At 42.2% G+C, this 23,833-nt stretch overlaps 1 protein-coding gene across 4 annotated transcripts in view; it reads left to right on the forward strand.

The window, feature by feature from the left end:
* The window catches only part of LOC103176257 (catenin delta-2), a 447,491-nt gene that overhangs the window by 401,700 nt on the left and 21,958 nt on the right, over nucleotides 1–23,833 (forward strand). For all 4 annotated transcript variants that reach the window (XM_042331893.1, XM_042331892.1, XM_042331894.1 and 1 more), the window contains 2 exons: nucleotides 5,737–5,995; nucleotides 10,998–11,082. In XM_042331893.1, coding sequence (XP_042187827.1) covers nucleotides 5,737–5,995; nucleotides 10,998–11,082 — 344 coding nt within the window. The remainder of the gene's footprint in view (nucleotides 1–5,736; nucleotides 5,996–10,997; nucleotides 11,083–23,833) is intronic.

Here is a 23,833-nt window from a genome sequence, read left to right on the forward strand (position 1 = left end):
TCCCTTCTCTTTTTGAATACAACTACAACAATAAAATTACATTTGTATAGCGCCTTTCATGTCAGGAGGATGTCCCAGGGTGCTGAATAGTGCTATGGGGTCTTTAACATCCATCTAAACAGGCTGACAGGACCTTGATTTAATGTCTTATATAAAGAACAGAACCTCCAGCAATGCAGTATTATCCCCATTGAGAATGATCACATCAAATCTCACAATTTTCAACTTAGAACTTCTTAGATTTGATCTATTAAAAAAAGGTCAGGTCTGACCTCGATTTTGTGAATGTCAAATGCCCTATGTAGTTGATGACTTTTAAAGAGAGAATGATCACTTTCATCTGCACACGATATCACTTCTCTTGGCCTGAAACAGACAATTGCAAACCAGGATTCGTTTCAGTTTCATCTTCATACTCCTTATATTTGATACAGCACCTTATACTGTACTGTGTACCACAAAGCCATGGCATGAATGACCAATTTTAATTGGGGGGTTTGTTTGTCAAGACACTAAGATAAATTCCCTTCTCTTTTCAAATAGTGTCATGGGATCTTTAATATCCACCTGAACACGCACACAGAATCCCAGTTTAATATCTCATCTGAAAGATGGAGCCTCGGACAATGTAGCCCCAGCACTGCATTGGAGTGTCATCTTACATTATGTGGATTCCACGGCCCAATGTGGGGCTTAAACCCACAACCGTCTGACTCAGTGGTGAGAGCACTACCAACTGAGCCATTGAACAATACAAATGTACTGCACAGAAGAAGGCCATTTGGCCACTTGAGTGTGCCAACTCCCTCAAGAGCAATCCTTTCAGTCCCACTAAACTTCACTTTCCCCATATCCCTATAGCTGACTCTTTTTAAGGTATTTGGTTCATTCTGAAATTAAATTATTGCCCTCTAGTAACTAACCCATCGACCACTGAAAATAATTTCTCCCTGTTGACTATCAAAACCTCTAATAATTTTAAAGAACTCTATCAGGTCACCTCTCAACCTCCTTTGTTCCAGCAGAAAAAGTCCCAGTTCCTTCAGCCTCCACTCATCCCCGGTTTTATCCTCCGCGCCCCCCCCCCAACCCAACACGAAACCCTCTATCGCCTTGACATCTTTCCTAAAGTGAGTTAACCATATAATAATAATAATCCTTGCATTTGATATAGTGCCTTATCACGTCTTCTAGACGTCTCAAAGCGCTTCACAGAATTTACTGTAAAGTGAATTGACTGTATATTTGTGGGCGAAACGTGGCAGCCAAATTGTGCACTCCAGTGTTCCAAAAACAGTCGTGGATTGAGTGACCAAATTATTATTGTTTTTTTTCTTGAGGGTTTATTATTAGGCGTATGGAGTAAGGAAACTTGCACAAGGTTTCACATTGCTAGGAATTGAACCCAGGTCTCTCGCTTGCAAAGCGAGTGCTCTAACCACTGAGCTACAGGACCAATACTGGACACGATATTCTAACTGCGGTCGAACTAACGAGTTATATACGTTTAGTATTACCTCTTTGCTTTCATATTCTAGATGCCTATTTATAGCATCTAAGAATCCTTTGTTCTTCTTGTTCTTCTTCCCATAGCCAACTAGTTACAAACTTGGTCAAGGCTCAGTGTAAACCAGCAACAATGTAAATTAATCCTGCTATTAAATATTTGATATTTAAAATCACGGAAAATCTCCTTCATTTTCTAGTTTACATGGGGCAAGTGTAATTAATTAATGATTTCTTGTACATTCTTCTTGCCATTTTGTATAATTATAAAGCTCTGTTCAAAAGATTCCAATTACTAAGTGGTCACTTGTCCTTTGTTAGAGACAATTTTCACAGCCACCATTGCAGTGGCTGAGCTGCTCACTGAGTGCTGATACCTTTGTGGAGTGATTCGCATTTCGCCCACAAATATACAGTCAATTCACTTTACAGCACATTCTGTGAAGCACTTTGAGACGTCAAGAAGACGTGAAAAGCGCTATATCAAATGCAATGATTATTATTATTATTATTAGCATGTGGAAATCCAAAGGTAGAAATTCTACCAGATCATGATTTACTCTACTTATGTATCTTTTCAGAGCATCCAAAATTTGGCAAATTCTTAAAACTCAGCCTTAATTTTGAACCCGGTTTTCTGAAACTTCCTTTAAAAACTACAGAAAACTGACTCGGTTTTTTGTTTGACTGTCTTTTGTACCTCCACATTGGTGCTCTTACCCGCTCAGCCTTCCCTTACCTTCAAACCATCATCAGCCTCTGCTTCAGGCCACCAAGACCCTCATGCATGGCTTTCATTACTACTTCAATGTTCTGCTCGCCCATTCTTCCCCACACAGGCTGTAGGCTATCCAGAATTGTGTACCCCATATCCTCTCATGCACCAGGCTCTGGGAACCTATCACACCCATCCTCGCTCAGCTCTACTGGCTCCCCATCCCTCAGCGGTCGAGATCAAGATCCTAGAGAGCAACCTGTACAACAACAATAACTGACTTATTCAGTATTAGTAAGTATCCAAACTAATGCTTGTGAATTGGGCTTGATGGATTAATGTGCTTTAAATAGAGTAAAACAGTACGGAAACAGGCCATTCAACCCATGTAGTCCACACTCGTCTCCTAGTGCTGTGTGCAGGTTGTTTATCCTTTACAAGAAGTACCATTTCCATGTGTTTGAACCAGTCTTAGCCAAGCTGTTGCCTCAGATATTTATTGAGTTTATAGTTTTTTATTGCAACATTTTTTAAAAAGAGTTGCTGTTTTCTTTTCAACGTGACTATACATGCTGCGAGACTGATTCCTTTTCCGGAAATATCAAAGTAATTCATCACATCTGACTTACTGCACTGATTTTCTGGATGGTTTCCCAGACACTATTTCACTTGCAGCAAATAAAATAAAGATAGTTATTGATGAAAGATGTCATAGATGAGTACTTATTCGTGATTAAATGGTTCTCCTGGTTCCTCCAAACCTTCTCTTTATGATACAGCAACTTTATTTTTTTGTTTGTTTACTCACCATTATTAGATTTACTCTGTTCTCCTCTTTATGTGTCTGCTATGGTACTACCGACAACAACAACAAATTATTTTTATATTGTGCTTTTCAAGACATGTTGCAAACAACAAGTAGACCAATTCTCAGAGTTGTTTTTGACCCAGCCTCTGGGAGATGATAGAGAGCAGTTTAACTGGCTCTCTGTTGCTTTACTTTCTCCACCCTGCCCTTGGTTGGCATCTTCACAGCATTGCATGATGGAAATTGGATCAATATCTGTCAAAGCAGGGGATTAAGGGTTGCAGAGATAGTAACAGCTCTGTTTGACTATAATGGAGGTCAGGAAGGGAATAAAGGAACCTTGAGGTTAAGGGATGGACCAGGGAGGAGGAGAAGTCAATGACTGTGTAGTTATGCATGGGTTGTGGCAAGACAAGGCTTAATGGGCCAAACAGCTATTTGCTCATTCAAGGTTTTATGATGTTCTGACTGAGGGTGGGTACTTAGTAATGAGTGGAAATCTATAGTCTGTTCAGTGCATCAAAATAACTGACTTGAAATTGTTCAGGTTTCTTCAGCTGGAATGGATTGTGACCATTTGGGTAAATCTGCTGGTAGTTTGAGACCATCACTCATTCAATTCTGATTTCTGGGCACAAAGAGGTCTATCATTTTGTCTCTCGTGTCTGGACCTCAGAGGTTCCTTTGTGACAATATTTCGATTTGGGAATCGGCAGTCAAAACTGTGAATATTGACTTTGTTAAATCAGTGTTGTGAAAACAGGATTGGATAATGGGGGCTTGATGTCAATCACAAGAGCTTCTGACTCACAGAGATTTGCGGGAGGAGGATGGACAATATAGAACCATAAAAATGGAGGAATAGGTGGCCATTCAACCTACTTTTTCATGTCAGTGTATGCACTTCCATAAGTATGCTCCTCCAATTCCCAGCTCTTTCCACATTTTTGTAGGTGAGCATGACAGCCAATTTGTGCACACCAATGCCCCACCAGCTACAATGAAATGAATGATCAATTTTTCAGGGGGACTCGGGATTATTGACCAGGCCAGCAGAAGAGATTCCATTCTCATTACAAGTAGTGTCATGGGATCTTTAATCTGAACAGGCAGACAGGACGTTGCTTTACCATCTCATTCAAAGGAAGGCACCTCTGGCAATGCAGTGATTCCCCCCAGCACTTTACTGGAGTGTCAGCCTAAACTATAAACTGAAAGTTTCAACATGGAACCCACAACTTTCTGACTCAGAGGTGAGAGAGTGCTACCAACTGAACCAGGCTCACATCCAATTTAAATGAGGATAAAGAGTCCTGCAAATATTCCTCCCCAATCCAAATTCACCTTGGAAAACTTTTAATTAATTGAACTGCTCATTTTGCTATTGTCTGTTCTGTTCTTGTTTTGGCATTTGACTATGTAACAGAGTTCCATTTCAAATGAAATTCATCCTCTGGTGCACTTCAATCGCTGTTGTCTAAACTAACAGGGACGGAACTGGGGAAAATGAGATGGACAGAAAGTAACCTGATATTCAAGTACATTTCTTAGTCTCCAAAATTGTTCTTCCGTAGCAGTTGAACAGAGACAAACTTCCAAACGCCTTGGAAATGTGCAAAATGGAAAAACTGAAAACTGAAATTGCAGGGTATTCAAATGAAAATGTATCAGCTAACTACACTATAGAGCAAAACTCAAATACCAGCACTTCTGCTTTTTATTCCTCTGGTACTGCAATGCAGAATGCAATATTAAAGATCACTTCTAAAGAAAAATTCTAAGTGGTCTCCATAGTGATCCCAACAATACCGCAATGAATCAGACGTGAAACGTACAATACAAATTTATATTTATATAGCGCCTTCCGTGGGAGGACCAAACAAGGTACTTAACAATCCTCACTTGGCATCTCACGGTGGAGTAGGGAGGAGAAAGATGAATGAAAACGCAGTCAAAAAGATGTATGTCTTGAGACAGACCTTGAATGAGGGGAGGGAGTTCACTCCCTCAGATTAAATGATGCACTTGTCCTGCATAGAGGCCTTTTGACAGTAAATCCTAACACCAAAGTGCTAATGACAATGGAGCTATCTCATCCAGTCTTTCTGTAAAGTTTATCTCAAACCACTTTCACTAATGGTATAAAAATATAGGCTGATATTTTTATATCAGCCAGATATTGTAGCACCCATTCATGCAATTGTGGAAAGTCCTCTCTCAGGGGTAGGCACCAGCGATCATTTAGGAACAGAACACAAGGTCTGTGTTAACTGCCTTTTGAGGAAATAAAACTGTACGCAAACCAGTTAGTGTTCCTCTTCTTGCTTTGTGATGCTTTGTCGTACTTCACTGCCAAGCGGCTCAATGCAGTTTGGGGTTTTGTTGTTTGCCAGCTGTCTCCTACATGTGCTAAAACTAGTGTGCCTTGTCTTCAGGGACTTGGAAAGACGTATTGAATTTCAGTCAGTAAAATATGCCCGAAGTGTTTGAGTGTTAAATTGATTGTAAGGCTTGATTGTAAGGCTGACTGGATTGGGCGATCAATGTGGCTGGGATGAAAAGAAAGCCTCCTTCAACCTCATGATGAAGGATATAATGGGTGAACGATTCGGACTGAGGGTAAAAGCATATTCTTCCCGAGGGGATGACACTTGCTTCTGTTCCACATTAACCTTGCCCTCTTCTCTCTTTTTCCTTTTCCCTGAAGGCAAATACGCCATGCGTGATCTGGTCCACCGTCTCCCTGGAGGGAGCAGCAGTGGGAGTGGAGGAGGTGGTGGAGGTGGAGGTGTTGGCAACACTGGTACCAGCACGACCGTGAGCAAACCCATCTCTGATGAAACGATCACTGCCATTTGCTGCGCTTTGCATGAAGTCATCACTAAAAACATGGAAAATGCCAAGGCCTTACGAGATGCAGGCGGCATTGAGAAGCTGATCGGCATCGCGAAGAGTAAAGGAGACAAGTATGTAGCGGCTGGATCTGTTCGAGAGCAATGTTTTCCACTAGTTGCAGTGAAGTGGTGCACTTAACCCATTTTCTCTCAAACTGCCCCAGAATTACAGGAGAAACTCCACTTTGAAACCTCGGGACGTTTTGTTCTGTTCAAAATTCAGACAAAATTCACATATGTTCCAGGCAGTATTATGAATGGAAATGCTTCAGAAGCTAAATTGAATGGTAGATTTTCAGAAATTCCACAGTCTCTTGTTTAGGTGACAAGGTCTTTGAGGAACAATCTGTAATATAATAGAACCTTCTTTCAACGGTAGGAGGGGGTTCAAAATTGACTCTGCATTGCACCCATTGATTTATCATCCCTGGGGGAGAGGGTAACCTGCTCTTGGGCTTTTTAAGTCCTGTCTTAAAATCTGTATCGCAGGGTAGTCCCAAGAATCTACTAATGTGGGTGACAATAAATAATGAATGAAGAGTTATTGCATTTAGGGTACACGTTATGAAAGCTTGGAAGTTTCATCCCAGTTTTTCAAAACAAATGCTAGGAGTCTACAGTCAACATGTTTAAAAAAAATTATAATAATAATACTTTGGTTACTCAATCCCCGACTGTTTGTGGGATACTGCTGTGCTTAATTGGCTGCCGCGTTTGGCTGACAAAATATATAATGAATTAATTTAGCAGAATTTTCTGTGAAGCACTTTGAGACGTCTCAACAGTGTGATATGTACTATATCAAATACAAGGAATATTATTATTATTACTTGAGGACAGGCCTGTATTGGGTAATCAACAGCTCAAGCAGATTGTTCGGAAGGGTAGTAGAAGCCAGGACAAGATTAAGAATGAGCTTGATGTTGTATTAGGAAGAAGGTAGGGTGCAAATTCTGCAAGTATGAGATCATGACACCCCTAGAAGGGGAATTTCTTTGAAAAGGACCATGAGGTCAGAGGAATATGCGGATAGATAGGGACGTTTCATCTGAGAGAAAGTTTGATTTTCAACAAATTGAGGAATTGAAAGTTTGGAACTGGTTTAAACTTTTAACTAATCCTTACTTATTGGCACCAATATAATGGGCACAATGTCTCACTTCCCAACATGGTGATGTGCTTGTCCAAAAGTCTGGGGTTGTGGAGTCCAACCCCTATCTAGTTGCTGAGGTCGATGGCCTTTTTTATTGGGAGCTGCACTGGGTAGAGTATCCAATGTGTCCGGACCTTAATTCATTTGTCGCCCCCTGTGCTTGGTCACTTTACTGAGCATTTGCTGTGCAGTTTTCTGTTAAGGTTCTGCATGAGTGCTGTGGCTGCTTGTTTTGCCGTTTTTCACAGCTTTCTGCAGAAGCTGACACACTGCTGAAGGAAACTAAAACTCGCTTGTACATCACTGAACACTGGACACCTTCATCATGGTGATAAAAGAGCATCTATAAAAACTCAGCCGTGCACATCTGATCGAACTTTTACAGTCGAAAGGTTTTATTTTGATGCTTTCTCATTTCAGAGCTGAAAGTAGCAATCTGGTTTCAAAGTAATTGCTATTGATTCATAGTAAACAAAACAAAAAACAGCCGTAGAGTATTTTCACCCAAGTAAGTGCTGAAAGGGACTGGACACAATCACAGCAAAACTAGTATTGTATTCTGCCAGTTCTGACGAAGGATCATGGGCCTGAAATGTTGATCCACTTTCCTTTCTCCATAGATGCTGCCTGAGCTGCTGAATGTTCCCAGCGATCTCAGTTTTTGTTTCAGATTTCCAGCATCTGTAGTATTTTTTTTACTATTGTATTCTACTGAGTTACCCCATAATCCCAAATGTTACGAAGCAAAATATGTGTAATCTTAACAAGAGGGACTTTTTAACATTGATTCCATTGTAAAAGAAATATTGGATTTTAAAGATGTTGTGAAAAGATTTTCTTTAGTGTTACATGTAAGTTTAGACCCTCGATGTCCGATTGCTCCTTTGTCATCTTATTGTATTTGCCTCAACTCTTGTTTGGAGACTTTCAGATAGTGGACGTGTAGAAATCCCCCTTTTAACAAGATCACAAGATTAGTTTGGATGAAATGGCTCTTCAACCCTTCTGATCTCATCCATCTGGAATACACACCGTAATGTCCTCCCATCACAACATTAAGCTGTTTTTTAGTAATACAATAATAATAGTAATCCTTACATTTGATAAAGCGCCACATCATTGATACAACTCAAAGTGCTTCACAGGGTATGCTGTAAAGTGTATTGACCGTATATTTTTGGGGCAAAATACGGCAGCCAATTGCACACAGCGGTATCCCACAAACAATCATGGATTGAGTGACCAATTTTTTTTATTGAGTGATTATTATGCCCAGAAAGTGATCCGCCAATCGACTAACAACTGTGTTCCTACTTATTGCAAGGTAAACAGAGGTGTGTGTTGTAAGGAAATTTGCCTAAGGTTTTGCCCTGCCTGGAATTGAACCCAGGTCCTCCTGTTTGTGAAGTGAAATTTTTAAATGAGTCTAGTGTCCTAGCCTCAGCCACCCATCCTAGCAACCTAATCATTAATTACCCACTGGGTATAGACTACTTCTTGGTGCCTACCTGACATTGCCCTTTGCAACTCTAAACTTATAACTTGTTGATCTACTGTCTTGGTGCATCCTAAGATAGTGTCCTGGTTTACTTTTTCAGTCTTATTTAAAATGGTATACCCCTCTATAAGGTCATCTCTTAGATGTCTTCTCTCAAGACTGAAGAGCCCTAGCTTGTCTAATCATTGCTCATAGCAGAATACTCTTAACAGTGAGGATCATACATGTTGCTCTCCTCTGTACTCCTTCTGTGACCTGGACAGAGCTCTTATGTCTTGATGGCCAGAACTGTATGCAGTATTCTAGGTGCAGCCTAACAAGAGTACCATACAGCCTGAGTATGACTTCTTGGGATCTAAACTCAACCAATTTAGCAAAATAACCCACCATCCTGTTTACCTTATTTATTGCTGCCTCACACTGTTTTAACATGGTGAGTCAATTAACACCACTGGATCTCTTTCAACAACAACAACACTTAACACCACTGGATCTCTTTCAACAACAACAACAAAATACATTTATGTAACGCCTTTCACGTCGGAAGGACGTCAGTTTTCCCCTTGGTGGAAATGGGGAACAGAGGGCTCTGCAGACATGTCATGGGTCAGTGACCAGCAGCTCTATGGATTAAAACAAAGTGCCCGGAGCTACTTGAGAGATATTAATACATGTACTAAAGATTTCATAAATTATGAGGAAAATGTTCAGTAGATTATATTTATGTGTACCTGAGGGGTGCATTTCTCCTTCCACACTCCTACACCTCAATCCAAATTTGTATCATTAAGTGTTGGCAAGTGCCGTAAGCATTTGAAATATCATTAATTGCCCCACTATAGGTTTGCAGGATGTATAATTCTTCATTGAGACATTAGATAAGAATATGTCGGTTCTGTGAGAATGCTGTCACAAATCAGCTGCTACAATCGCCTAAAAAATACACACTACAGTAAATCCTATGAAGTACGTTGAGACATTTTGACGATGTGATAAGGCATTATGTCAAATATAAAGATTATTACTGTTATTAATATTGAAGTACAGTTTGGTGGTGCATTGTCGTTTCTCCAAAAGCATGCATTAAGAATGCAAAAAGACAGCAACAAGAAAACAAGAAACTATGTTTAGCTTGTAACTTTATCGTACATATTCTCTGGCAGCCAAGGGGACTGCATGTCAGCAATTTACACAGATACTTTCTCAGTATTGCAGTCACTGACAATCTAATAGAATAGGAAGGACAAGAAGTAGAAAAAACAAAATTAAATGTTAAAGCAGTGACATTCCCCGAGAAAGGTTTGAACACTTTTTCTCCTCCCTAAAGCAGAAAGAGGAAACCTTCTTCTAAAATTGTGATCTTCTAACCTGGAAGTATCTTTGTTGTCAGAAACAGATGTATTTTGATGCACTTGGTCATTGAAATGTGCTGTTCAGTGTTTCTGTAATTTGTGCACATCATATGCACACAGTTTTCAAACACAAATTCTGTCAGATAGTTAAGCTTTGAATGAGTCATTATCTGCCTGTGGCTCAGTTCCCATCTGCCAACTTTATCCACATCTCTGCTGAAGGCTCTGACACAAGCTGGGGAACAATTCAGCAGGTGCTACCATTACTCTGTTACCTCTCCCTAGTGACTGTTCATGTGTGACCCCAGACATTCAGTCTTGGCAAGCGGTTTGACTGTCACTTCCATCACAACTAACCCCGTTCCTTGCACAGCACAGGAGGCGTCACTGATAGTGATAGGGAAGCCTGGCTGAATCCCCCCTCCCCAGCCTGGAGATGCTAAGGCCAATTATAACATCTCGACAGCAGTCAACTCAGCACACACTGGGGATTGAACCCTCTGGTCTGTGTGACTTTGTTGACTATATTTGTGGGTGCAACGCGGCAGCCAATTGCGCACAGCAGTGTCCCACAAACAGTCGTGGATTGAAGTGACCAAATTATTATTGTTTTTTTTTCTTGAAGGATTATTATCAGGCGTGTGGAGTAAGGAAACTTGCACAAGGTTTCACCCTGCCGGGAATCAAACCCAGGTCTCTTGCTTGTGAGGCGAGTGTTCTAACCATTGAGCTACAGGACTCCACAGTAACCAGGGCACATAATTTAAGATAATTGGCAAAAGAACCAGAGGGGAGTTTAGGAGTAATTGTTTTTTACACAAAAAGAGTTACGGTCTGGAATGCACTGCCTAAAAGGGTGGTGGAAACAGATACAATAACAACTTTCAAAAGGGAATTAGATAGAGACTTGAAAAGGAAAAATTTACAAGGATGTGGGGAAAGAGTGGGGGAGTGGGACTGATTGGGTAACTTTTCCAAACAGCCGACATAGGCACGATGAGCCGAATGGTCTCCTTCTGTGCTGTAATATTCTATGATTATTGAATCGTGTTCTGTTTTTTTTTCACATAGGCACTCACCAAAGGTGGTGAAAGCTGCTTCTCAGGTCCTGAACAGCATGTGGCAGTATCGCGATTTAAGAAGTCTCTACAAGAAGGTAAGGGATCTTAATCTCGCTAAGGAAACTTAGACTAGGAAAAAGATTCACTAGTGTATTCATTTCACAGTTCACTTCTATTTGCCCTGTCATACATTTTACACACATTATTCAATCAGTGGCAATCAAATAATTTTGCAGCAAAAGGCCATACCGTGCGCTTTCCTCTCCTGACTGCATTCGTTGTCACCGTAGAATATATTAAGACTGTATCAGCACATCTATTGTATTATTTTCAGTAAATATGTTGGTTTGGGTTTGATTTGTTAAAGGTTTATGAGCAATTAGTTTGAAGTTTATATTTAACCTATATTAGGAGCAGATCACTGTAATACTCTACAATGTCCTCCATTCACCCCCTCCCTCTCTCACCCCATTCCTCTCCCCCCCACCCCCCCCATGCCCCTTGGCTGCCCACAAAACATGCTGGAATTGCAAACCATGGTCCTTTAATCTGCACTTGTTTAGCTTGTGTTCTACACACCTTTGCTGACTTACAATTTTGCTAATTCAAATGGCTTGTCCAGTTCTAGTCAGAGTTGGGATAGTTATTGAAATATAATGGTACTTCAGCCATTTCCTTCAATTGCCTGTTATCGAGAGACCTGAGTTCAATTCCAGGCAGGGCGAAACCTTGGGCAAGTTTCCTTACACCACACACCTAATAATAATCCCTCCAAAACAAAAAACAATAATAAATTTGGTCATTTTCAATCTACGACTGATTGTGGGACATTGCTGTGCGCAATTGGCTGCCGCGTTCGCCCACAAATATACAGTCAATTCACTTTACAGTATATTCTGTGAAGCGCTTTTGGATGTCTAGAAGACGTGAAAAGGGCTATATCAAATGCAAGGATTATTATTAATATTATCATCATAGATAAGGCTGGACATTTTACTTCTAAGTATTTCCCCGTGTTCCTTTTCAATTTTTGCTTTTTTTCAATAATTCCTTTCCCCGAACAGTTGTTTAATGATATTGTATTATGCACGTAGTAAGTAGTATGAGTGAGCAAGCTTTATTAAAACAAAGGTCGTACCTCTGTGAAGCATGGAGACCAAATGCTCCCTTTCCTGCAGTTCAGGCAGGTGTCTGAAGCAGGACATCCAGAATTCTTACAAATGAGCACAGCCTGAAATGTGAGCAGCTTTGTTGGAGAACGTATACCTTGACATATGACATGTGGCATTTTCGTTAGACTGCAAACATTATTAAACTAGAAGAGAACATTGTGCTGCACAGTATTGCAAAGAACATGTTTGAAGGGAAATATATTCATCTGAATTACCACTTGCTGCAAAAGCTTATATATAGAGTTATTTAATAATAGAAATCATATTTGAACTTGATATAATAATCATCCTTGCATTTGACAGTGCATTATATTGAAATGTCTCAAAATCCTTTATGCAATGAGTGAAGATGATAGAATTTTACAGCACACCATACCTGTTTTCTGAGTATATTTAATAGTGACTTGTTTGCAGACCATCAGAATACAGCAACAAATCTCTATCAGCTTCAATCCACAAGCAGATACCCAATGAGTATTATGAGTGACCAATTCATCTGCTTTGAGAAATTTAAATGAGGAAAATTTACTCGTCAGCACACCAGAAGAACTCAGTGGGAGCACTCTTCGCCTCTTAAGCCTGAATTGTCGTGGGTTCAACTTCCACATGGGGTTTTGAACTCATGTAGACTAAGCTGACACTCCAATGAAGTGCTTTGGGGGTGTTGCAGAGTGGACCTGAACAGTAAGAAGAGATCTCTGTTTTACCTCATTCACAGAGCAGTACCAATAACAATGCAGCATTCCCTCACTGGAATAACCGGTCAAGGATGGGTCTAGATCATAGAACCAACTGACCCAGTAAGAGTGCCACTCACTGAGCCAAACTAATACACTTTCAACACTTCAACAGTAACAACTTGCACCTATATAGCGCCCTCCACGCAGGGTAGCAACTTAGAGCACTTAACACTTACTGGGTGATGGTCATCCCTTGGTTAATGCATATTTTATAATAATACTGTACTTATGTTTGGTATATAGCACTTTTTAGGTCAGGAAGATCTCCCAAAGCACTTGCGGGAATAATGAAAAATGCAGTGACTGCGTACTTTGTGGCCAAAATATAATGGTATTTTGGTTTAATATTACGATTGGAATTCTTGCTGCTTGTCCAACTAGGAACACTCTACTTGTTAACAAGAGGCAAGTGGGAAGAAGCCCTGCCCACAGGTTTCAAAGCACCTTAGAGAGGAATGAGAGTTAAGAATATCAAAATCAGACTGAGAGTTCCATATGTGTATGTCACCTACACATGGAAATGTGCATGTCTAGAATTGAATGAGCCTTTTCTCCCCAGAGGCATCCACCCATACACCCTTCTTAACCTATTCCAAAGAGTATTAGGTGCAGGTTGGTGAGAGCCAAGGCCTGGGACTCCAGAATGTGTATTACTGCTGGAGTTTAACTGCTAAAACCACGATGAGCTGCACTGGGAGCATCAGTTAGCATTCACTCCCAAACCAAACCAGTCGATAATTAAAGACCGTAATGTTCGACAATTTGATAATTATCATATCATAGATCACATTTTGCACCTTCAGGTTTCAGTGTTGGAGATGTGAAGATGGATGAATATTTTGGTGCTCATTTGTTGGATTCAGGAACGAGTCCTTGATTACATGCAGCCTTGCCGCAGAATCAAACGCAGCCGCCAAGACAGCCCCAGTGGGGGAAGCCTTGCCCATTAGCATGAAAAAGACAGCAGTGCTATGCGCTATCAGCTCCAGCAAAATCTCTCAGAGGCAAAAGAGCAATTTAGCTTTAAAGTCTTTCAAAGATTGTTTTCCCTAGACTGACCTTTTAGTTTTTCCTTTTATTACTGAACTTTGTGTTATAATTCCAAGACTTTCTCACTTTTGGATTCTCTTTGTATTAAGCATAGAGGAAGATGCACAGTCTCGCGATTTCTATTTACAAAGTTTGCCTGACCTCATTAGGTTACTGAAGCAGATCATTCAATATCCAAGTAATGTGGGAACATGTGACTTTACTTAAAACAGTGGTTCCTGCTAGGACTTTTCTTTGGAGATAGGATGAAAGCATCTCATCAATGAGTTGACGCTTAGCGGTGCAGAGCACCAGATGCTGATTTGGTATAATCCGAAGATCATGATGTATTTAAGCAGGGAAGGCACAAATGTTTCATAGAATATGGATGGGTAATAGTTTACTAGATGTGTTTGCAAATGTTATCAATTCCCACTTCTGTGGTTACAGTTGACTGTATCAACCCTGTTTTTCGCTTTTTTTAAGTGCAATTTGCTCTCTTTGATAGGAGAATTTTTTTGCTGTGGTTTAGAACCATGGAAATCATATAAATAATCCTTGCATTTTGATATAGCGCCTTTCATTTTGGGAGGGCATCCCAAAGCACTAAGGAGTCCATTCAGCACCTGGTTTGCGCAGAGTTGAATAACCTCCTCCTGTCCTACCTGTGCCCAGTGAGTATATTATCAATTACAATTCCTGACATCCTGTGCACACGTGACCAGAAATGCAAAGTACATGTCCAGCAGGAGTCGTGCCTTTGGTGGCCTTTGGGTCTCAGCAAGGAATCCTGGGTCGCGAATATGAGTGAAGGCCGCTATATAAATGCAAGTTGTTGTTGTTGAGTCTCGCCTACCCTTCTCGTCACCTTATCCTTCAATCTTTCTTTTTAACTCATTTATGTTGCTCTACTTCTCTTACCTTCCCTGGTGACTTGTTCTGCAAGTCCATCAGCCGTTAAGCAAAAGATTTTGCCTGACTTTGCTACTTTGATTAAAAAAAACTCTCAGGGGATTACAGAGAACATGGATTTCACGCTGCTTTGCTATTAATGCAAAGCATTTCCCCCGACAACAATGAAGGAATTTCACAGTCTTGAGTCATAGTTTGCTTGAAGAGAAAAAGTCACTGGTAAAATTTCTCTCAATTTATCAGAACAGAGTATTGACTGACCACCATATCGCCTGAAAATAAGCCACAAGCATTACTTTCATTACAAAGTGAGTAGCTATTAATTTTGTCAGGCAGACACCTTCCAGAATAATTGGAAGAAATGACTGCATGCTACAAGCACTGCTTAATGATTATGGGTCTTTTATATTCTTCTAAGGATCTGGTCTAATGGTCTGCTCTGCAGGATGTCTTTAGAATTGCTTTCATTGGCCAGATTTATCTTTTACAGGAACCTATGCTTCTTGGAATTTAATTGTTTTTCCTCTCCCATTCTTGCTTAGTAGTTCACCTACAAAATACTACATTACCCACATTACTTTACAATATATCCTGTGAAGCACTTTGAGATAACTCGACAACGTGATAAGCTGCTGTATTAAATTTGCAAGGATTATTATTGATTTTTATAGTTTTGTCTATTTCCCCTCTTCCCCAAATAGACAGTTTCTCCTGAGCCCATGTGCCAACTTTCAGTGGATTTGACAAGTAGATGCCAATGATACTCTTTCTGGTGGGCATATGACAGGAGCATGGACATTTTCTTCACAGAAAGAGAGCCGTCAGTCTATCATGATTGTGCCACCACAGCTGTTGTTCTAATTTGCTTCCTTTTTATTAATTCTACTTTCCAACTATTTCTTAATATTCCTAATGATTTTACCACTTAGTAATAATAATAATAATAATAATCCTTGCAATTGATGTAGCATCTTATCACGCCGTTGAGATGTCTCAAAGCACTTCACGGAATATACTGTAAAGTTGATTGATTGTGCATTTTGGGGTAAAAACATGGCAACCAATTGCACACAGCAATGTCCCACAACCAATGGTGGATTGAGTGACAAAATTATTTTTTTTTTAAAAAAGGAATTATTACCCCCAGAAAAGCAATTCGCCAATCGACTGATGACTACTAGACAGATGTCTCAAAGCGCTTCAAAGGATATACTGTAAAGTGGATCGACTGTATTTTGTGGACAAAATGTTTGACCAAGTGATAAAGATTTGAGAGTGAGTTTCAGAACTAGGTTAATGTGTGTAGATCACACGAATCCCTCCAGAAAGAGATTAGCACTCAGTGAGCAGCTCAGCCACTGCAATGGTGGCTGTGAAAATTGTCTCTAACAGAAGACAAGTGACCACTTAGTAATTGGAATCTTTTCAACACAAAATACAAAATGGCAAGAAGAATGTACAAGAAATCATTAATTAATTACACTAGAAAATGAAGGAGATTTTCCGTGGTTTTAAATATCAAATATTTAATAGCAGGATTAATTTATGTTGTTGCTGGTTTACGCTGAGCCCTGACCAGGTTTGTAACTAGTTGGCTATGGGAAGAAGGACCAGGAGAACAAAGGACTCTTAGATATATAGGCATCTAGAATATGAAAGCAAAGAGGTAATACTAAACTTATATAACTCGTTAGTTCGACCACAGTTAAAATATCGTGTCCAGTATTGGTTCTGTAGCTCAGTGGTTAGAGCACTCGCTTCGCAAGCAAGAGACCTGGGTTCGATTCCCAGCAGTGTGAAACCTTGTGCAAGTTTCCTTACTCCATACGCCTAATAATAATCCCTCAAGAAAAAAAAACAATAATAATTTGATCACTCAATCCACGACTGTTTGTGCGACACAGCTGTGCGCAATTGGCTGCCGCATTTCACCCACAAAATTAGTCAATTCACTTTATAGTATATTCTGTGAAGCGCTTTGAGACGTCAAGAAGACATGAAAAGCGCTATATCAAATGCAAGTGAGGTGACCATATAATAATGATAATCCTTGCATTTGATATAGCGCTTTTCACATCTTCTAGACGTTTCAAAGCACTTGGATGTCAAGTGGAAAGATATCAAGGCGATAGAGGGGGTTGATGGGGGTGGGCGCGTGTCTTTAAAATGTAAATTTCTGCGAGCCAAAAGCCCACCCCACCCGTAGATGGACAATTCCAAATTTTTATTTACTCAATTTAATTCAAATTCACTTTTATTCATTTTAATTGTTAAGGAGGATTTGTTTGATTTATTATGAATGTTAGGAAGGATTTACAATGTGAATTTTATTACACTATGTTTATTTTAAATGCATCAACACTTAGCCAGAAAATCTGGCAGGCTGGACCAGACTCCCCTGCCCCCCCCCCCCCGCCCCCCACACACCCATTTCCCATTTGTCTGGTTAGCTGATGGTGAAGTGTATTTGCTTCCGGTTCCTTTTTGAACAATTTCATTCATCCAACCTGAATAGCCCCATGTTTGTTCCAGGTCTCCTCTCTGGGTTTATCCCCAATGGCGCAGCCAAGATTGAGAACTTGACCCACAGAGATACTCCCATGGAATAATACTGTTGCATGTTGTCTATGAGACAGTCAGTTCTGCCTCTTTGTCATGGTTTCCTCAAAATATGTTGTTGAACACTATATTAATTTTGATCTTCTAATCTTATTTGTTCCACTCTTGCCATTTGTCTCACTGTTATAGCTGAGAGCTACAGTGAGCAGGGGGTCTGCTCCCAGCCCTTTGCCAATAGTGGCCTGAAGATAGCGTCCATAATGAGATGAACGAGTGTCCAGGATTCTCTTCCTCTAGGTAGGAGGTATGTTGCTTCTGCTCACTGCCGCCTACAGCAGTGAAGCTATGATCAGGAGCTCAGCAGAATGTAGGATTGAACCTGGGTTCTCAGCAATCGCCTGGGGAATAACGCTGCATTGTTTTAGTTGCCAACCTTCAAATGAGACCTAAATGCTAGGTCCTTTCTGCCTCTTCAGATAAATGTTAAAAGATCTCATGACATGATCAAAAATATTTTTTCCCAACTTCCTGGCCAACAATCCTTGCTTGTCACCCCGTCCCCCAGTGGATCAAATTCAAGATTCTCGTTCTCACCATCAAATCCCTCCACGGTCGCACCCTACCTTACATTCACAATCTCCTTCAACCCTACCAACCCAGTTGGCTGCTTTGCACAGCCTGCTTTATGTTGCCCCACCCTATCTACTTTGCCATTAAGGGGTGAGCTTTCAGCCATTTTGCGCTTACCTTCTGGAACTCCATCCCCAAGTCCCTCAGACTCCCTCTCTCTCTCACTCCCCTCATTCAAGGTCTGTCTCAAGACCTACCCCTTTGAACGCATTTTGGTAATTTTCGTCTCCCACCATCTTCAGTTTTCAATGCCTGTTCTGGTACCCAGCCAGCACCGTTAAGCACTTTGTTTGTAGTTTGTTGTTTGCAAGGTAGCTACAAGTTCACCTACAAATAAAGTCACTACACCTTGCAGCAATTATATGTTGAGTGCTATGAAGCATTTCAATGTAGTAGGCATTGTATCATATGTAAAAGATATTATATATCATCATTGGTCCTATGGAATGATAAAGGGCATTTTCAAGACATATTTCATACATACCGCAAGTTATTTCTTTACCCAGAGGGAGTAATTAATGATTGGAACAGGTTACCCCTTACCCCACCCTACCCCTACACAACCCTTCCTCCATGCTCTCTACCTCTCTGCCTCCACCCTGAACTCCAGGATTACTGGGGTCCTGACCAACTGCCTGTCCGATATCAAGTTCTGGACGAGAGCCAACTTTCTCCAACTCAACGTCAGCAAGACCGAGTCCCTCCTGATTGGCTCGCGCCAATGCCTCCGCACCTCAGGCGCTGGCAGCATCAGCCTCCGCGGCTGCACACTCAACCTCACTAAGCCAGTCAGGAACCTGAGTATCTTGTTTGACCCTGAATTGTCCTTTCTCCCTCACATCCACGCCATGACCGGCACTGCCTACCACCACCTCCGCAACATTGCCAGACTCCACCACTGCCTCACCCCTCAGGCTGCCTTCGTCATTCCAAGGCTCAATTATGGAAACTCCCTCCTCATCAGCCTTCCCAACTCTTCCCTTCACAAGCTACAGATCATCCAAAACTCTGCAGCTCCTGTACTCTCATGTACCAGGCTCCGTGACCCCATCACTCCCACCATCGCCCGACTCCACTGGCTCCCCATCCCCAGAGGATCGAGTTCAAGATCCTCATCCATGGCCTTACCCCCTCCTACCTCTCTGACCTGCTGATTCCCTACCAACCTGCCCGCTCCCTCTGTTCAGCGGGCTCCGGCCTGCTCCATGTCTCCCGCTCAACCCGCCCTACAATCGGTGACTGGGCTTTCAGCCTCTCTGCCCCCACACTCTGGAACTCCATCCCACGGTTCCTTCGCCTCGCTTCCTCCCTTGCCTCCTTGAAGGCCGAACTCAAGATCCTTCTCTTCGACTGTGCCTTTGGTCTCCCTCCCACCTCTCTGCCTTCGCTCACCACTACACCACCATTCCCCCATGCTCAGGCCCCGACACCTGACTGTTCAGCGCTTTGGGACGTCCTCCAGACGTGAAAGGCGCTGGATAATTGTAATTTTGTTGTTGTTGTTACTTGGGAGGCACTTCAAGCTAGGACACTGGCCTGATTTAAGAAATAGCTGGATGCTGTGATAGGTGGATGGTAGGGTGGGTTTTCTGGAAATGAAGAAACAAAGGGCCTTCTTAAAAACTACACCTCTCATGATTTTCCAAATGAAAATGTCATCCTTTAATGTTAAAGTGGGAGCAGCCTGGTGCCTGTCTCCGAGCCTACTAATGACCACCAAAAATGATATGGGACAAGGCTAGAATTCAGAATAGCTGGTCCAGCCTATCAGCAATCCACAGGCACTTGCACTTGTTTAAGATGCTGGACTAATTGATGTGATTTGTAACTCTTTCCATCCGCACTGAACTCTGGTTTTCCCAGGCAGAAAAAAGGTGAGACGTTCCTATTGCATCCCTGAGGGTGGTGCTACAAATCCATTGATGGCCTATCTGGGAGTTCTACCTGTGTGAAAAATATATTTTCACATTTTGACCCCCTGATTTAGTGGAAGCAGCAACTCGTTCTGGGAAAGAGGCAGTCCAGTGCAACACTCAAGTGGCCATTCCTCATATATGAGCCTGACAGTGAGCATTAGTTAGCGTATTACTCAGTAATGCAGGGATCACAGCCCAGTCTGTCCTTGTTTAATGTCTGCATGAGCAATTTCCAGCAGGAGTTACTGTGATTAGGAGCGTCCGGTTTGGTCTCACTGAGGTGGATGAGGGAAGAGAGGCAATCGGGGAGGATGGCATGATTGACTGGGTCAAAAGTAGAGGAGAGGTCCAGGAGGATAAGGAGGTAGAGGGAGCCTTAGTCACGGAGAGAGAGAGGACGTCATTCGTGACTTTGACAAGTGTTGTCTCGGAGATGTATGCAAAGCTGAAACCAGACTTGAGGGGCTTAAGGAGGTAGTGCAGGGAAATGTGCGGGCGAAATTGGTTGGCAACAGTGCATTCCAGAAATTTGGAAATGAAGGGCAAGTTTGAGATGGTCTAGCATTTTGCAAACTTTGAAGGATCAAATGTGTTCTTTTTGAGGAGGGAGGTGATGACAGCGTTTTTGAGGGGAAGCGGGATGGTGCTGGAGGAAAGGGACAAGTTGACTGTGTCCACCAGCAGGGGGCAGAGGAGGGGTAGTTGGGGAGAAAGTGGGCCGAGGCAAACAGGTGGTGGGTTTCAATACGGGTGATGATGGTTATGAGGGACAAGAGAGCAGTGGAGCGTGAGGGCAGTGGTAGGAACAGTCGCAGGAGATGTGGGGGATGTTGAAGACATGGGGAAGGCAGAGGATGCAGCCAAGCAGATTTTATCTATTTTATGCATAAAAAAGTCCATAACCTCTTTGGTAGGAGAGTGCACATTGTGCTGTGTAACACAGTACTGGGTAGAACAGTATAGATTTTGCCCTCTGTATCGGAGACATCAGTGAATGCCTTTCTGCGGTGGGGCTATAATTCGTCCAACATTAAACCACCTGCTTGACCTCTGCTTCATTCCTTCCACATTAATAATTGGCCACACAATCTTGGTTTAATATTCTTATTAAAACCTGAAGCCTCTCAGCCTGTGACAGCATAAATGAATCAATATTTTGTTTTCGCTGGTTGGATTTTCTTTTCAGAATTAACCATCAATAACAGCATCCCGCAGTGTTAGTTTATTCTTTTGTATGGAAATTCCATATACAATGTAGTTAGAGGGCTTTGTGTATTTGGATTAAGCAATGAGCTGCTGTTCCAAGCAAATTCTTTATGTTTTCGGCTGTCACTTTGCTTATTAAACATATTGGACCTCCACGCATGTTGAATATATGCAGAATATTTAGAACATAAGAACACAAGAACAACAACAACAACAAGATTACACTTGTATAGCGCCTTTCACGTCGGGAGGACGTCCCAAGGTGCTGCACAGAGTACAGCATTTCAGACCCGAGCTGGGGTTGGGGGGGTAAGGGAGGGGAGGGGAAGGGGGGTGGCCGATGGCATGGTCGAAGAGGAAGGTCTTGAGGTGGGACTTGAAGGAGGCTAAGGAGGGGGTGAGGCGGAGTGACTGAGGGATGGATTTCCAGAGGTTGGGGACAGAGTGGCTGAAGGCTCGCCCACCAATGGTGGGGCGGGTGGGTCGGGGGACGTGGAGCAGACCAGAGCCGGCTGAGTGGAGGGAACAGGCAGGTTGGTAGGGGTTTAGGAGGTCGCAGAGGTAGGGTGGGGCGAGGCCATGGAGGGCTTTGTATGTGAGAACCAGGATCTTGAACTGAAGGATAGGAAGCGAGTGGAGTCGGGTGAGAATGAGGGAGATGGGGTCACGGAGTTTGGTACGGGAGAGGACACGTGCTGCAGACTTCTGGATCATCTGCAGCCTGTGGCGGGAGAAGTTGGGAAGGCCGACTAGCAGGGAGTTTGCATAGTCGAGCTTGGAGGTGATGAAGGCCTGCACAAGAGTATCAGCGGCCTGAGGGGTGAGGTAGTGGCGGAGTCGGGTGATGTTACGAAGTAATCCGAGACGAAAAAAGACCAAGGTCCGTCTAGTGCGCCTTCCATCTTCCTGGCGGTCGCATGCACCTATGTCCGAAACTACCTTTGTACTATATCCCATAACATTATTTCATAAAAGAAAACTATCTAATCTGTGTTTGAAAGAATCAACACTTCTTGCTTCAACCGTCTCCCTAGGGAGCCTGTTCCACAGGTTCACTATTCGCTCACTGAAATAATGTTTGCGTAGATTTGTTCTGAATTTACCCCTCTTCATTCGCAGGCTGTGTCTGTGAAACTGCGAAACAGAAAGCGATTCTTTCTGAAAAGAATCGCGAGCCACATCTCTCCAGTTCTGGCCAGGCTCCACTGGCTCCCATCACCGAACGGATCGACTTTGAAGTCCTCATGTTCAAATCCATTCACTCCCTGGCACCTCCCTACCTCTCTGAACTCCTCATTCCCCAATCCACCACCCGGCACCTCCGCTCGACTGGCACCGGTCTCCTGCTCGTCCCTCGCACCCTCCACCCCACCATCAGAGGTTGCGCTTTCAGCCACTATGCCCCAAAACTGGAACACTCTCCCTCAATTCCTCAACATTGCCCCCTCTTTCAAGTCCCACCCGAAGACTTTACTGTTCGACCGTGCTTACGGCCACCTCCCCCCGGCTTGGAGTCGGGCTCCGCCACTGTTAAGCGCTCTGAGAGGCTACCCTGCATGGAGACGCTGTATAAGTGCAAGTTGGTGTTGTTGTTGGATTTACTCCCTTGAGTTGCAGGCCGTGTCCTCTGGTTCTACTATTCTGGACAAGTGGAAACGGCTTGTGATGTCTATATTGTCTTGCCCCTTTAGAATCTTAAAGATAGCAATCATGTCGCCTATTTATTTATAATAATAATAATCCTTGTATTTGATATAGCGCTTTTTCACATCTTCTCGACGTCTCAAAGCACTTTACAGAATATGCTGTAAAGGGAATTGATTGTATTTGTGGGCGAAACACGGCAGCCAATTGCGCACAGCAGTGTCCCACAAACAGTCGTGGATTCAAAATGCCCAATTTATTATTGTTTTGTTTTGGAGGGATTATTATTAAGCGTGTAGAGTAAGGAAAGTTGCCCAAGGTTTCGCCCTTCCTGGAATTGAACCCAGGTGTCTCGCTTGCAAGGCGTGTGCTCTAACCACTGAGCTGCAGGACTCCAAAGGGTGTTTCATTTATACTATTAATTAGGATTCCTTTATTTAAAATATAATGTGTCTTTCTACCATTTGTGTCACGTAGTTGGTACCCAAGCAGCATCCCAGCTGAGAGATACTCCAAGTAGCACTTTTAAGTCTGAAGGTTGTGGGTTTCTGCTGTCACTCCAGAATAATGCTGAGGAGACTGCATTGTCAAAAGTGCCACCTTTCATTACACAATATGTCTGTGCAGGTGAACATTAAAAGTACTGCTTGAAAAAAGAAGTGTGTTTCTCCAGGTTCACTTATGGGATAAAGTGGTGTTCACTTCATTGGCTGTTTGTGGGACGTTGTCCACTTCACATTGCAAAACTAAGAAAATGTGCAATAGTTTATCCATATTTCTGTGCTATGAGCAACTGTGTGGTGGATAAATTCAGCCCCCAATCCTCAATATAGTCATTCACACCATCAGAAAATGTCATGCCTCTCTGTATCTGTGGAAGGGTCCACACAATTCTGTCTCATAAGAGGAACAAAGACTCAATTTCTTTTATGAATCATTTGTGAAAGGTTTTAAAGCACAACATGTAAAACATCCTCCTAGAATGTGATGTTTAGGCAAAAGCTGGCATTGCAGAAGCGCATGTTTGTATTGTAATAT

The sequence above is a fragment of the Callorhinchus milii genome, unplaced genomic scaffold (genome assembly GCF_018977255.1).
Source record: "Callorhinchus milii isolate IMCB2004 unplaced genomic scaffold, IMCB_Cmil_1.0 Scaffold2, whole genome shotgun sequence".
Classification (NCBI taxonomy): Eukaryota; Metazoa; Chordata; class Chondrichthyes; order Chimaeriformes; family Callorhinchidae; genus Callorhinchus; species Callorhinchus milii.